Source organism: Lolium rigidum, chromosome 5 (assembly GCF_022539505.1).
Source record: "Lolium rigidum isolate FL_2022 chromosome 5, APGP_CSIRO_Lrig_0.1, whole genome shotgun sequence".
Lineage (NCBI taxonomy): Eukaryota > Viridiplantae > Streptophyta > Magnoliopsida > Poales > Poaceae > Lolium > Lolium rigidum.
This window is the reverse complement of record NC_061512.1, coordinates 102,431,860-102,448,028: the sequence shown is the minus strand read 5'-3', so window position 1 is coordinate 102,448,028 and position 16,169 is coordinate 102,431,860. Positions and strand designations below refer to the sequence as shown.

At 43.9% G+C, this 16,169-nt stretch overlaps 1 protein-coding gene across 1 annotated transcript; it reads right to left on the bottom strand.

Annotated features, from left to right (window-relative positions):
* Positions 1–3,358: 3,358 nt before the first annotated feature.
* Positions 3,359–8,641, bottom strand: LOC124655115 (O-fucosyltransferase 9-like). Its single transcript, XM_047194072.1, has 10 exons — positions 8,267–8,641; positions 7,527–7,599; positions 7,286–7,353; positions 6,804–6,892; positions 5,534–5,731; positions 5,247–5,451; positions 4,997–5,164; positions 4,552–4,719; positions 4,227–4,417; positions 3,359–3,909 (listed from the first exon to the last, which is right to left on the bottom strand). The coding sequence occupies exons 1-10, from the start codon at positions 8,639–8,641 to the stop codon at positions 3,774–3,776; spliced, it is 1,671 nt and encodes a 556-aa protein (XP_047050028.1). The 3' UTR covers positions 3,359–3,773.
* Positions 8,642–16,169: the final 7,528 nt, after the last annotated feature.

The following is a 16,169-nucleotide window of genomic DNA, read 5'->3' as shown; positions in this document are numbered from 1 at the left end:
CCTCTAAGTACGTGCCGGATCCGGATACTTCATGGGCCGTCACGGATCCGGCTTCCTTCGTAGGTCGGTTGAGATCCGGCTTCCTGCTCTCGGGCCGGACTTCATTCTTCATGATCTACAAGAATCGGACCGCCCGATGGGCCACATGCCTCACCACCATCTATGGGCCACCCGGGCTTGCCGGATCTAGGCCATGCCGTTGATATACCCATAAAGTATACCCACAACACTGACTCTGCCTGGTTGTCGTCCAGGCCACCACATCTGCAGCAGGGGAGCAGATCTGCTTCTCGCCGGAGGTCTACCACGACGCCGCTATCGCCGTACTCCTTGGCCGTAGGGTGGCCCCTCCAACTGGAGAGCCTCTGTGCTCTCGTCTCTGGATCTCTTCAGCAGAGGACTCAAGCCGGCGGCCTCCACCGCCCTGCCTCTGCATCTCATGGTCGAAAGGCGACCCTCCTCATCCTCTACTTCCCTGAGACCAAGAAGTCCGAGGGGAAGATCTACTGCTCTCGCCACGATGTCGGACCAAGTGGTTCATCCCCGGCGTCGGTGTCAGTGATGTGGCGGAGCATCTCGATGGCAACCAGTTGCGGTGCAGAGCTTGAAGGACCCGATTGCTTTTTTCCTATTCTTTCTAGGGTCTGTTCTGTAAAAGCTAGGTCCTTATCCAGAATATCCCCAATCTGTAGGGGTTTTCTGTAAATTGTAATCGCAGCTTCGTTAATATAAGCAGCTCCTAGGGTCTTCGGACCCTACCCCTGTTTCAAAAAAAAAGGGTATAGGTGGCTGAAAGTTTTCCCGTCACATCTTTTTTTTTTGAGAATACATAAGCCACATCTAGCTGAAGGTGTAGTCCATCGCGGTCTGATACAAACAAGTTGAGGTTGTCCGCCCACGAAACTAATGCAAATCGTGCCCCTTCCTTTGTGCCACGAAACTAACGCAACGTCAAGGTTTGCCACACCCCATCACCATTCCCGGGATCATCCAATTCAGCCACTGCTCCTAGAGGCCCGTTCTGCTGCCGGCGACCTTGCGCGCTCGTCACCGTCTGGACGGTCTAGTTCACCGTCGAACACCTTGGCCCCATCCACCAACATCGACGCCTAGGACCTATTCGTTCATTTGCGCGACATAATTTGAGATACAAATCTAGTTATGTTTGGTGGAGCGCTCACATAGAAATTGGTCAGCAAAAATTATATGACCATTGCCACTTGTACGTAGATGGATCTCGGAGGGTGGGATTTTAAGAATTGGTTGATCCGTAGTATGGGTCAGCAACGTTTGAAGAGTTTCTCCACGTGTATCATGAGATTCGTGAGCAACATTCCCAATCAACTTCATGCTAATTTGATCAAGCATTAGTGGACATTGGCAGAAACGAGTAGTCATCTCATCTCATTTTAGTTGTTCTCTTGTGAACTATGTTAATTCTCAGCTATGTTGTTTATTTGGCTATGCACCGTTTAAAATAATTTGGTTGCAACTTTATTGTTTTCCATTCATATGTGTTAATTGTGTGATGAGATCATGAGAAGGGAGGAAAAAAAAGGCAATATACCAGCAGATCCAATGGATTTGACAACCGGCTGAGTTGTGTTTGCAAATCGATTTAAATGGATTAAAACGGGCACATTTCGTTTTGAAATGGGCTACACCGTAAAAATGCCGTTTAGGACCACGCGGTGGCTAGTTCATTTTGGTCGGTGACAGCGGCAGAGAATGGATTTGATTTGATTTGATTTGATTGGGACGGGGTCCTAGTCGACGCACACGCGGAGTCCTCTGCTCTCCGACGTGGCCACGTGGGCTAATTTCTTGTTTATACTTGGAGGATTCATCACGAGGGATTGCCGACATGGCTGTAATCACCTCTCCTTGTGGGTTCCATCAAAGAAGAAAAAGCTCTCCTTGTGGGCTTTCGCCGTGGACAGCTCCGGCTCGAATAGAACGAAAGCCGATCAATCAACATACCGGCTCACTCGAGTGAAGTGGATATATGTGCTGGTGCTGGACTAACTTCCAGAACATTTTAAAAAAGAAACGGAACTTCCAAAACAACTCGCACACTAAGCGCGAGGGTCGTGTTTGACAAACTCTAGTACTGTATTATAATCTGACGAATCCTGCCGTGTCAAAATAGGAACACCAGGACGACTTTTGACTGTAGAACCAAGGTTGGATAACAAAACAACGAATCGTTCAACTAAATTGGACTATGATAATTACTCGAGAATAGATTTTATACACACGCATTAGCGTGGGTATAAAGATTCATTTCTTGAGATTTTCGCTCGCAATGGTAGATAAAAAAAAGTTTATCTCCTCCTTTTATCTAAATCTCAAGGCCAAACAGACAAAACACCTACATCCATAAATGCGTGTGAGTACAAAAGCATTTACTTTACACTCCTCGTTCTAAAATAAGTGATAACTTTACCTACATACAGATGGATTTATAACTAAAATGTGTCTTAATATATCTGCATCTAAACAAAACTATGATACTAGCCACCGACCAAAGTGAACTAGCCACCGACCCATTTAAATTAACGATGAGTCAATGAGTACTTAGTTTAGAATGAGGGAGTAATAATTACATCGATAGCATTGGACATCCTCCTCATTAGCATCATGGTCATTGACTCATCGTTAATTTAAATGGATCCATTCACGTTTATTCAATCTATGTTTATAACTCACACTCCCTACAAGCAACACAATAGATTATCCGGAGAAAAAACACACAGTAGAGATACAACCACAGATAAACGTGACCTGAGCCTTGATTTGCCTTCCAGGTTGCATCAGTAAAGATTTTGTTTCCTTCAATGAGTTGATCTGCTTGAACCGTTTCTCCTTGTTTGAGACTCTGTATCCGTATCCTGCCTTCGGACTGTCGACCTGTATATCTTGATGGCTCTGCTCATGAGTCATGACGCATATACCTGTCCAAGGAAATCTGCACAATGACCAACATTTCCATATTTTAGTTAATACCATTTGCCATATGTTGGATTTGAGTATTAAATAAGCAATCATTCAGTCGCTCTATGCAGCTAGTTAGCTACAGAGAGGCCAATCGCACTGGAACAATGGGAGCCATTCAGCCATGTACCGGCTGGGAGCAGAGACGAGAATTTATGTTAAATATAACGCCAAAACCAGGGCAGCAAAACTTTATACGCAGTTCAATGCTCGTCCTGAGTACAAACAAATGGTGTCATTTTATTGATAACATCCCAGAAGGAAAAAAAAGATGGAAAAAAACGTTGGATCTGCTCTGTGAAAGCATTTGGAATATGAATTGCCAAGAGCAAGATGAAATGCAAGAACAAATGCTGTGATGATATGCTGAAAAATTCCTTTCTTTGAAGTTGGTTGTTAGCCCTTGTTTTTGGATATACATTGAGGCAGTCAGGTTGTGTTCGTATCTACAACCCAATTACCCAACTCTCTCTTCTTTACAACCGACAGATAGAACTAACAAATGGTGATTGCTATACTGTGGACTACCTACAAGTATACAGAATCCCTCAGGTCCTCTCCATTGCTGCTCCTCTGGAATTCTTGCAATTAGACGCTATCTGAACATTCGATCCAGCATTGAATGGCTCGAGTCATGCGAGAGGGTATCTCATATGAAGCTCAAATGCTTAAATTCTCTACAGCTTTGATCATGACCGTCAATTATTCATTGTAATTTGTACAACCCATGATGCCATGCCTTCGGTGCAAAAAGGCAAGAAGACTGAAGCATTTGAGCTTTATGTTCCATCTTGCTGACACATGCAATCAGGCATGGGGAAGGTGTATATGGAGTCGTTAGGTTTCCTGAATGCAATGCCCCTTACGTCACTGTGGTGTAGTATATCCTGCATCTGACGCTTGAATCGACTCCATCTGCAGTTCATAGAAAGAGTGTGAATTTCATATAGTACCAAGTTAATTTACTTATTTGAATTTACTTATCATCAGATTACATATGTGAAGGCCAATTACGAAATGTTTGCAATTTATGAAGATAATGTATTCAGAAAACTGGGCAACAGCTACAGAGGGCAGTCATGGTTAGTTGAAAGATAACAAGGGCAGCCTTGGGTCAGCAGCAACTGCTTCAGCAATCAGGTTTGGTGAAGCATTTCAGAAAATAGTCAAAAACTGAAATTGATTCAGTGTGTATCATACCCTGTCGACAAAGAATGGCAACTCAAACTAACCTGATATTCGGATCGTCAAAGGATAAGACCAGCTTCCGTTTGTCAGGTTTTATTGTCTTCGCGTTCCCTCCTAACAGGTAACGCCTGTGCCCCATGAGAAAGTGAGGGAAGTTCCCCCCTTGAGTCGTCACAAATACCTCGCTCTGAACAGAGACAGTGTAATCTAATGCTGCTAACCGAGATGAGTACCCCTGCAGAAATGGGTTCGTGAGTAGGACAATATCCAAACAGTATGAACAAAATCAATGTGAAATTGATGAACATTTAATGCATGCATAGTCGTCCAACATTCAGAACAATATCAGACTTGGCTGGGGATCCATACCTTAAACTCAGCAAGTTCTTCAGGCAAAGCAAGCGTGTCCTTGGTCTCTAAAAGAGGGAACATCTGGCGAAGGGGAGCCATGTATTTTGCAGCATTGTATATTTTGCCAGAAGCTACATAGAGGAAGGTTGTATTGTCAAATCCCATGCCTCGCAGCATCATACCAACCTGCTCAAATTCAGTCAGTTAACACATTATCTAAAGTAAAATTAGTTGGCACTGAACTTAAAGGTTGCTATTCTTGACCTGAAACTTCACATGCTAAAGTAGCAGACAGCAATTCTATACAAAAAAGGAAAGCACAAAACATAAACCCTAAAGTGATCTTAAGTAATGACCTGAAAACGAATGCATTACTCAGTGCACATATGCCCAAAGGAATGCTTAAGTCACAGTTTTACAGTACAAACATACAGAGTGGAAAAGGGTAAAACGATATACCGACCTCTAGAGGAGTAAGTGGGCATTTTCCATCCCTTCTGTTTGCCTCAGGATTGATAACTCGACCAGGTCGGTGAAACTTCCCTCTCCAGCTCCTTTCACGGGCATTTTCCATTTCAATCTTTTCCTTCGGGCCACCATCATATGTACAGCATGAAAAAGCTACCATATCCTGAACAGTATGCACAAGACTTAATACGATGGAAGAAGTATGCAATGTAATACTTAACTCCCAAGATAGAGTGTATTAACACCTCTTCGAAACGGAGATGCACCGAGACATATTTCCCACCAGTCGAAGAACTCTTTTTCATCATTCGGACAACCATGTCCTCTGCAAGAACTCTTATTGGCTCGGCAAATCGCAGTGCCTGGTAGTTCACCAAACATCTTAAGGCCTGGATATTCGATGGAACTGACTGAGCCAATCTATTGGAGAATGGGGCGATGCGCACAACCCTGCATGGAATAGAAATATAATGAAACCATATTCAATCCAGGCCTCTCTTTTTTTGTCTGTGGTGGGGAGCGTTTACCATACCCTAACTCCAGTAATTTCGGTAACACCTTCTGCAGATAGTGATCTGGAGATGAGTAGGCTTTAGTTCTCATATTTGGTATGCTGCTGATATTATGATTGAAGCGCAGCAAAACATCTTTAGGGAGTTCCTTCACCACTCTTACATGTTGTCTGAGTGTCTCGATAAAACGATCTTCGTCAAAAATATCACTAAATTTGCTGAAACATAACAGGAGGTAAACACATTATTATCCTGAAACTCTCTACAACAGTGTTCATACGTGGCACAGCACAAGGGAAAGGAATAAATTTGTATGAGAACACCTAACGCTACTGCTACTGTATATGAACTTTGCATGCTACAGAGAACTGTAAATTTAGTTTCATGAAACATGTAAACAGCATCTGCTTTAATCTTGCACTGCAACATTAATAGAAGTTAGGAGAAAAGAATGCCGTTCAGAACCAATATATATTAGAATACGTAAAATGTCAAAAATAAACTTTCGCGGCTTTATCATTAGTTAAATGAACTGCTATTAAGTAACTGTATCGTACAAGAGTAAATGTTGGGAAATACCATTTAACAGATTTGGGTGGCTTTTGGTTTCGTTCGGATGGAAGATTTTCCCAAGGATTGGAGCAAAATTTACGTGTATTTACCCTTTCAAACGATTCACAGTAGTTATTATAAATTCTCAAAAGATAGGGAAAGAAGTCGGTAAGATAGCATGGGTTGCCGTGGTTAGATTTCTTATAGTTGACTAGAACTTCCACCTAAAATAAAAAATGTCACTTCTAATACTTAGGTAGGATTCACTATTATTTTTATTGTGAGATTCACACGCTGACATGACTAGAGGCTCATAGTACCCCTCTGAATCCGACAACAAATGCTACTTCATTACATGGTGAAGACCTTTCATGTTACTTATAAGCATCATGCCCAGGGCAGGGACTCTTTTGAATATCATAATAATGCATATGTCCATGATTGGATACAATTTGAGAGTTGGAAAGTGCAAGATCAGAGAGAAGCTCCATTAGAGTACAGATACTTAATATGAGCACACGCAGTGAATATACTTCCTGTGTAGAGGCTGGCACATGTAGCTTAGAAATGAATTATTCAACATCTTGGTAATTGTATATAGTTGTATTGCACCACACATTTACAGAATTACTAGTAACGAGAAAGGGACTACTGGTCCAGACAGGCATCCATCATATTAAAATGGCAAATATCTAATGTGACGAATGAAAGCAGTGAGCAAAAAATAGCATTAGTTACCTAGGATCACGCCAAACGCTATTCAAATGAAATACTGGGATCACAAGAGTTGCATTAAGCAAGCTGGCCACAGCAACTGCATCGCAGATCTGCATTAAAAAAAGTCAGGACTATAGCATAGTGTGAAGGTTCCAAGGACTTGAGAAACGTCATACATAAACATCATAGCTAATGCTAGAGACTATAGCATCGTTCTCAAACTCTCAGGTGAGAAGAAATATATTCACAGCAGAACGCCAGCTAACATATGTAACCAAGGCGGTGAAAGAAAAGTAAGAAAATACATGCGTTCTTGGGACAGATAAGCCGTCTACGTGTGTACCAAGATAGTATCAGTGTCTTTCCAGCAAAAAACTATTAATGAATCCTATCTCAATCAAATGAAAGTGTGACACTAGATGACTCCAAGAATATTAGATACTAGCAAGAGTTTTTCTAAGCATGGCCATAAATTTTATATAAAGAACGGTCCAGGAACTTACAGAAAGACGCTGTTGATTGAGACCACCATTTGCTTCAACTATGAGATACCCATTTGAAGGCGGCAACTCTGCAAAGAGCCAAAAAAAAAGGATGCAGACTATCAATGTTAATCCTAATCTCGTCTTTCAGCGCTGATCATTTATGGAACACAAAGAAGTACTGATACGTGGCAACAATTATTTTAGTGAAAAATAACAAAAGGCAGGAGAGTTTTGGTCAGAAAAGGCAGGAGAGTTGAACCTGATGGAATCAGCCTCCTTTTGACACAAGGCATCCATAGCTCTCCAGAATCCGGATAACGTGGTGTAGTTAACTGCACAACACCAGAATTTTGATATGATTACTGACAAGAGCACATAAGTTTCAATGGACAAAATGAACATGCTGGAAGTGCAAGGACTAATTTAAGAAATTAGTTCCTAGACTCTGAAGAGCACATTTGTACCGACTGGATTCAGAAACCTGCCCAAAAGCAGAAGATGTACTCCATCTGGACCATAAGGATGCAAGGATATTTACTTCTAAAACAGCATCTTCCTTGTTTGGCAAAGCATAACTATGTAGCAGCTTGATGCCCAGCAAAACAACAGGTTAGCACACAGGACAGGAGTACACCTAAAATCATGCACATAGCAGATGGGAACGACCGTACACAAAGGAAATGCAGGGGGCAGATGGCCTCGCTCACGGGAAGACGAAGACTAGGAATAGAGAACCAGACTTTTTCTGGGCGCAAATAACTCGCGCACCAGGAACTGCAGCTCACGGAGCAGCAACATACCACTGCGCCATCATTTCCCGTGCTAAATCGCAGCAAAAGCACCAAAAGGATCCCCGAAATTCCCCACTGGATGTTTCTCCTAATGCCGTAATGAAACCAGGAGAATCGGACCGGGAGAAGCAGGCACGCAACGCAAGGACCCCAAATCTCCCTCGAGTTTGAAGTACGGTAAGTAACTGCGATAAGTAAGATCACGCACCATGCTGCGGCGCCATGAAGAGGGCGTGGAGAGGGAGGAAGCGAAGGCGGCGGTGGCGGTGGACGCGGGCGCGGCGTCGTCGCGTATGTCGGGCCAGAGCCGCTCGAACACGATGTGGCTGCGGTACACCGACCCGGGCGGTGGCGGCGGCGGGGACCGCGCGGGCGCGCCCCGCCGCCGAAACGACGCCACCGTGACGCCGCCGCCGCCGACGTCGACGGGGCCTCCGCCTCCGAGGACGAACATGAGCAGCCCCGCCGCGTAGGCCATCGCGAGGAGCAGGACGACCCCGGCGCGGCGCCTCCCTCCGCCTCGCCCCGACGGGTGGCGCCGCGCGGCCTTGGCGGCACCGCGCAGCGACGGCGCCACGGACATCGCGCGCGCTCTACCTCAGTGGCGGGGCTCCCGCGGGACCATGCGAGCTCCGGCCAGCTCGGTGAGGACGCCGAGGTAAGGAGGAGAGAGAGCTGGGTGTAGTGGGACGTCTTGGTAACCGCCGGCGCACGAAGCCACGAATGGTCTCCTATTGGTTTAGAGGTGTGGACGTGTTGACTCTTGACGTGGGGTTTGGCTGCTGCTTCTTCTATGCTATGCGTCTGGATTGTTTGTGCCGAATTTGTCGAATATCATGATCAAATTCGAGACAAGTATTTATATACTACTAAAGAGAAGTACTCCTACTAGTTATAAGTAGTTTTCGATGAGCAATGAGTTAATTGAACGATAATGAAGAGAAGTACTTTGTTCCAAATTAATTGATTCAATTTTATCTACTCCAGAGTCATTTTATGGTGCGTATCTAGACAAAGCTGAATCGATTAATTAGGAACAACAGACGTAGTTATATTAAGTATGTTATTAAAGTATGTAATGGATGTGCACAACTTTGATGTCTCGGCTAACTCTTGCATTGTGTCGTTGCAGGGTTCTAATTGCACTCCAATCTACTTAATGTAAAGAAATTTATTTTCTATTGGTAAAATGTGCATAGCCATAGGCCATAGCCATATAGTATACGTAGTACAAATTTGTAAGATAACAATATCAAATTCAAGCGGTAAAAACATATGAATAAGATGAGCAGTGAATTAATTGATGGATAGTAAAGATAAGTATTTACACCGAGTGCTAATTAATACACGAAACTGCTCATATGTTTGCCTATCTTATTATGCTAAATTTAACACGTTTCCTCTTTGAAGAAGCTATACTTGTCCTAAATTTAACACATTAGCCTACGAATCCAATCCGTCTACACGCTACTGGCACAAAAGATCCACTCGTTTCATTAGCGTACGAATCCAGTCCTAGGCTTGGGGAATACTAATATTCTTCGATCGATCTGCTTCGATGTAGGTGATGGTGCAACTTTTCCACGGCGTTCGGTACTTGTGGCGTCAAGCGCCCAAACGATCGAACCTTTTTTTCTTTGGAAAGGACGAATCCCATTGAGAACCCGTGGAGCGGTGGAAGCAGCACTACCCTCCATCTTGTCGACTGATCTTATCAAATCAAAGCTGATTGTTACGGTATATATCCACGGACAACACAGTGTCATGCTCACCTCGGCAAGTCGAGGACTCACAATTGTATTAAGATCATCTCCTCCTCCAAATAGTCGCCGGCAGGGTCCGTACTGCTGTATGGAGAGCATCGGCAGTGCATCCTTTATTTAGGGAGGCTGTTCCCACACCAACGCCTCCCATACGGCGGCCCCCAAAATTTTCTTTACATTTTACAATATTTTGAAACAACATATCAATCACATTTTATTCATACTATATTTAATAATTCATACAATCACATAAATAAAATAAAATTATAGTTGCAATCAAATAAATAGTACTTAAATTATTCAAACAATCTATCAAACAAATAGTACTTAAATTATTCATACAACCAAGCAAATAATACAATCACACAAATAGAATTAAATTATAGTTGCAATCAAACAAATAATACTTAAATTATTCATACAATCTATCAAACAAATAGTACTTAAATTATTGATACAACTAAACAAATAATATAATCACACAAATATAAATAAAATCATGCATTGTTGGCAGCTCCTCTTCTCGCCCACAAATGAGCAGCTAGATCCGTCTTAAGTTGTGCATGGACATCTGCATCTCGAATCGGCAAATTCTTGGGGTACATGCTCTACCTCAGCAAGTGGCCCTTGATAATCAAATGGTTGATCATCCTGCACAGGTTCGTCGCGCTCGCTCTCAATGATCATGTTGTGCATGATCACGCAATCATCACCTCCCACATCTGAGACTCAGACCAAGTGAGAGAAGGGTACCTGGCAATGGCGAAACGCTGCTGAAGCACCCCAAAAGCACGCTCAACATTCTTGTGTGCTGCTTCCTGGCATGTTGCAAAATAGGCTTCCATCTCGTTTGATGGAGAGGGAATTTGTCTTCACAAATGTAGCATACGTCGGGTAGATACCATCAGCTAGATAGTACCCCTTGTTGTATGTGTGGCCGTTTACCTCAAAGTTCACGGCAGGAGCTTATCCCAGAGCTAGCCTGGTAAACACCGGAGGGCGCTGCAGCACGTTGATATCATTGTTTGTTCCTGCCATGCCAAAAAATACATGTCAAATCCAAAGGTCATGGTCTGCCACCGCCTCAAAAATGATACTGCACTCACTAGTATGCCCCTTGTAGATCCACTGCCAAGCAAAAGGGCAATTCTTCCAGCCCCAATGCATACAGCCAATGCTTCCGAGCATCCCAGGAAACCCTCTTGCTGCATTTTTTGCAGGATCCGAGCTGTATCATCTTCTCTCGGTGCTCTCAAATAGTCTTTAGCAAACAACGCTATGATGATTCAGCAAAACCTGTAGAGAGTCTCTGTACATGTCGACTCTGCCATCCGTAGGTAGTCATTAGCTGTATCTGGAGGAGCTCCCGTATGCAAGACAGCGCATTGCAGCAGTGCACTTCTGAATTGAGGTGAAGCCCCACAAACCTGTGCAATCTTGCTTGGCATTGAAGTAGTTGCCGCACTCCCTGACACCGTTGACAATCTTCAAGAACAACTCCTTCTTCATCCTAAACCGGCGCTGAAATTCCGAATGAGTCGCGTCGTTGTTGAAGTAGTCGGCGTCAAGCAGCATTGCACCGGCTGTTGTTGTTGTTCGGCGAATGCTCGTCAGAATTAGCTGTTGTTGTTGCCGCCGGACAGCCTCAGCGTTCTGCTGAAATTCCTAAACCGGCGCTGAAATTCCTTCGGCGAATGCTCGTCAGAATTAGCTGTTGTTGTTGCCGGCGGACAGCCTCAGCGTTCTGCTCCTCCGTGAACAGATGCACCATCATCTCGTCGTCGCTATCCATCGCAGAAATCGGACGAACACCTTGCGGGTGGGGCGGTTGTGCCACGGTGGGGGCGAGCTCTGTTCCAGGCGAAACAGCGGCCACCAGTCGAGGGGATGGCGGCCGTGTCGATGGACGGCGGTTCCTAGATAGGCAGCGATGTCTGTTGCAAGCAGGGGGCGCAGCGACGACGGCGATGGTGACGATCTAGAGGGGTGGGAGTCAGCTCGGGCGTGGGTAGGAGGCGGGAAATGGGTGTGTCTGGCTGCCAGGCGGAGCCCACACTCATTTTCTGACGTCCGCGAGGCGCCGGCGCGTCCGATTCGCGCCCTTGGCCAAGGGTTCGACAAGGGGTTGCCGACGATTCTATTGGGGTCGAAAACTAGCCGGCGCCGTTTGGGGCGCACCGGTGCGAGCCCAAAAACCACGTCAGCCCCCAAACGCTATCGGGGCCGCTATCTAGGCCGCCGGTGGATATGCTCTAATACCAGTTGAATGCCCGGGCGTTGCTACGTCTCCATAACCTTTTAATTGTAACTCGAGTAAATAAAGTGAACAAGAAAGTTCACATGAATTCGGAATTATATGTTTCAATCTAATAACCCTTCTTTCCTAAATCACAGAGTGACTGCTTGCAGGGCACTGGTTGGAAAGATCTTTCGATTGACATGTAACATATGGGGCTATGGCATAACAATAGGTCGGATAAAACATAATATACACTGCAATAATTGACCATACTTAAGAGTTACGATGTAAAGATCCCATGCCAGTTTCATATAAAATTCAGAAAAGGTATATAGAAAACACATCTTTATTTTTTAATCCATTCAATAGCATATAACTGCAGGAAAGATCTTTGAACTTGTTTTAACTTTCCTTCAACAAATGGAAGCAAATTATTTCCATGCAATCAAATTTCCACACACACATGTAAAACTTTCTTGTTCCTCATATAATGTAACTTCACACACAAGCCAATTCCCTATAGACTTCTCCAGGCCACTTATACAACCTAAATCACTTTGTGTGCATGGTGCCTTCCAAATATGCATCCCTACAAAGTAAATTGTTAGTACCACTTTGGTACTGAAACCTTAACTTGAAAAAATTTCTGAACACATTATTAATATACGGAACATCAAAGCAAAGCATGCACTTTTAGTTTCAGTCTTAAATGAAATTGTCTGTCACGACTCACCGTGTCTACTCGATGTAGTTATTTCCGATATAAACCGAACACATTCATTACGAAATGTATCTATACACTAATACCTAGTAAACACAAATCAAAATTTGGTCTAGTCAAACATAGTAAGGTTTTACTTGTATATGTCATGATCCTGAATGTACCAACTTTCATTTTGGTCTGCCAAAGTAATTCTTCCTGACGGTAAGTAGACAACATAAAAAGCTAAAAATGTACAATTATAGTTTCTAATTATCCTCCCAATTCTAACTGGGCAGATACTCTTTGGATAAAGATACTCTTTGGCCATACAAACATATATGTCAGAAGCAAAATGAAATTGTCTTTGAACATCAACAAGGTGTTTAGGGATGCAAACCAACGTGGCACAAAGACATCTCTTCTTGACGTGGCACACTCTTAACCCGACAAACTGGATTGTTATACTATAATAACAACTTTCCTGATGGTTCCTCGGACAACAAAAATATCACCGATTAACACATGTGCAATGGGGAAATTACCATGGGAGTATTAAAAGAATACTCCCTCCGTTCATTTTTATAATGCCTATTGATTTTTGACATTTGTTTCAGAATATAAGGTTGTAGTGGCTTTTTTTTAATTACCCCCTCTACCTGTCAGCTCCCACACGACATGCATGAAAAAAATCCATACAAAAGGGAAACAATTAATTGAGATTCCTAATGCATGACCACAACGATTCCTTAGATTTAGGAAGCATTGTTTTTCTTTCCTTAATAGTAGAACCTGGCTGCACATATATGGAGAGTCAATCAGAGAGATTTGTGGGATTTATTCTGTTAATTTAGGAAGTTATCGATTTCCCTCATTTTACTCTGATCTCAAATCATTAAGCCAATGGATCTTATGTAAAGAATACTCTTGCGCTAATTTCTGTGCCAAAAAATATAGGCACTATAGAATGGAACGGAGGGAGTACATCTTATCACCACACAAGAACAAACTAACAACAGGGCACAAAAAGAAGCACATACCTTTGACTACGTCAGTTTCTTCATGCATGGCAGCTGCTTGCTTGGTAGAACACACCATATCATGGGTGCAGAAGGAGAATCTAATTTATTAAGCTAGCATCAGCAATATCAAAGTTTCTAAGTAATGCAGAGAAAGATCATATGCGACATATATGAATCAACATTATTTCTTAATGAGGTAGAGTTAATAAAGCATACATGAGTATATAAAATGTAACCTCCGTACAAATATATCAATTAAATGAGCATCAAAAAGGCATAATTAATTTATGACCAGCCTGATGATACATCTGAGGAAAACACAATGGGACAATGCAACGTTAATTTTAACCCGCAACAAAACATGCCAACATTTCGATGCACTGAACCGTCTGGACACAAGCACATCAATATATTCGTACATGCCTTCTAACAAGAAAACACTGCCAAAAGAATCATGTGCTAGGTGTCATTACTTCATTCTTTATCACATCAATGAAAGCGGCAGTGATCAGCTAAAGTAACACCTACATGTTCCATACACAAACAGATACACAATACAGAATACGTGCATAGCAATTAGACAGAGAAACAAGCAGAGTCAATCACGTAGTGTTTGGGTGAGATCCAAGACATTTCTTCTAGCAGCATACCGTGATATGAATACATCAACAAGACACCCTATCTATTAAGCATGGTTCTCAAGGCGTCCAGGCGGTTTAAAGCGATGGTTGGGGGAGGGGGCTCAAGCCTAAGCGCTTAAAGCGCGAAGCGGGGTGGCACCTTACTTAATTTTTACACAAACATGGTGATGAATAATAGGTAAATACCTTGAATTTGCTGGTTGTTGAGCCCACATAGCATCCATTCCTCCCATCTTTTTTTCCCATTTCTTCCTTGCATAATAGAAATCTGCATAAAGATGAACAAATTTTGGTGTGTTAAAACTTGACTTAATACTTTAATATATCAACAAATTGATGTTCCCTCTTTCTCTCTCCTCTCTATTTTCCCTATCTTTGGCTCCACGTTCCCGCCCCAATTTTTCTTTCCCGCCATGGTTCCCGCTCGGCTTCTCCACTTCCCGTGCGAGCTTGCAAGAGCGTCCAAAATCGTGAAGGCGACGCCTGCCTCGCCTAGCCGACGACTTGGACGCCTCAAACAGGGAATCTAGACGCCTTACGTGATTGTCTAAGGCGACTTTGATGCCTTCCCTTCTCGGGCCGCTTAGACGCTTAGGCGACGCCTATGCAACGCCTTAAAAACCATGCTATTAAGAGTGTCAAACACCCCGTATCAGGAATGTAGAGCTTGCATCAAGTTAAGGTTTAGAAACATACATGAATACTCCATGCTAGCACAGTACTCCATTTCACTGGGTACATAATGTCAGTGTCAGTTATGCATTATATCCTCCCAGCAAATTGTTTAAACTGTGGAGTGTAATGCAATGCGAGCACAACGGCAATTAGCAGATTGCGAAAAAACAGTCGTATGTGTGCTTCATAGACAGTCTAGCTCCATGTGTTTAAACTGTTTTCTAAATCTCTTGCATCCTATGAAACCAGAAACTGGTCTACCAGTTAGGAGCATCAATGCTCTGTAAGTAGTTGTACTATAACCATAGATAATTGGTGAATATAAGCAGGCACCAACTCAATATAAGAAACAATTTAAAAAAACTAAATATAGACGAAATGCTAGCACCAGTTGCTAGCACAATTGGTGAATATCAGCAGGGACCAATTCAGGCAACAACCTAGTCATACGTGTGCTTCACGGACAGTCTAGCTCCATGTGTCTAAACTGTGTACTGAATCTCCTGCATCCTATCATTACTGGTCTACCAGTTAAGAGCCTGCCGTGTAAGTAGTTGTACTATAACCAAAGATATGGTGAATATCAACATGCACTAACTCAATATAGGCAATAATTAAAAAATTAAATATAGATAAAATGCACCATGAAGAAAATTAGCCAAGTTGGATGCATGGTTTCACTACATATGAGTGGGTTAAATCGGTCTCTCCCCCCGCGTCGCCCTCCTCTGGCGACAGGGGGAACCCTGCCGCCGCCGCCTCTCGCCCCTCCTTCCCTCTCCCTCGCTTCGCCGCCGCCGGAGGGGGCCCGGCAAAGCCGCGCGCGCCCCCGGGGAAGGTGGCGGCGGGGCATTCTCTCCCCCTCCCGCGTCCCCTGGCGAGGAGGAGCTCGCCCGGGCGCGGCGATGTGCGGCCGGCGCGGTGGGCCGGCGGCTGGGCGCCGGCGGGGCTGCGGGAGGCCGGTGGTCCGCGGCCAGGTCGAGGTCGGGGCCGGAGGTGGTGCAGCGGGGCGCGGTGGGGCTTGGCGGCGCGTCTCTGGGCCCAGATGGGCTCCTGCGGGCCTGCCCGGGC

Coding starts and splice junctions, on each gene's coding strand:
- LOC124655115 (XM_047194072.1), bottom strand. CDS start 8,641: ATGTCCGTGGCGCCGTCGCTGCGCGGTGCCGCCAAGGCCGCGCGGCGC. Junction 7,354..7,526: donor AAGGAGGCTGATTCCATCAG/GTTCAACTCTCC, acceptor GGCTCTTTGCAG/AGTTGCCGCCTTCAAATGGG. Junction 4,418..4,551: donor AAGAACTTGCTGAGTTTAAG/GTATGGATCCCC, acceptor CCATTTCTGCAG/GGGTACTCATCTCGGTTAGC.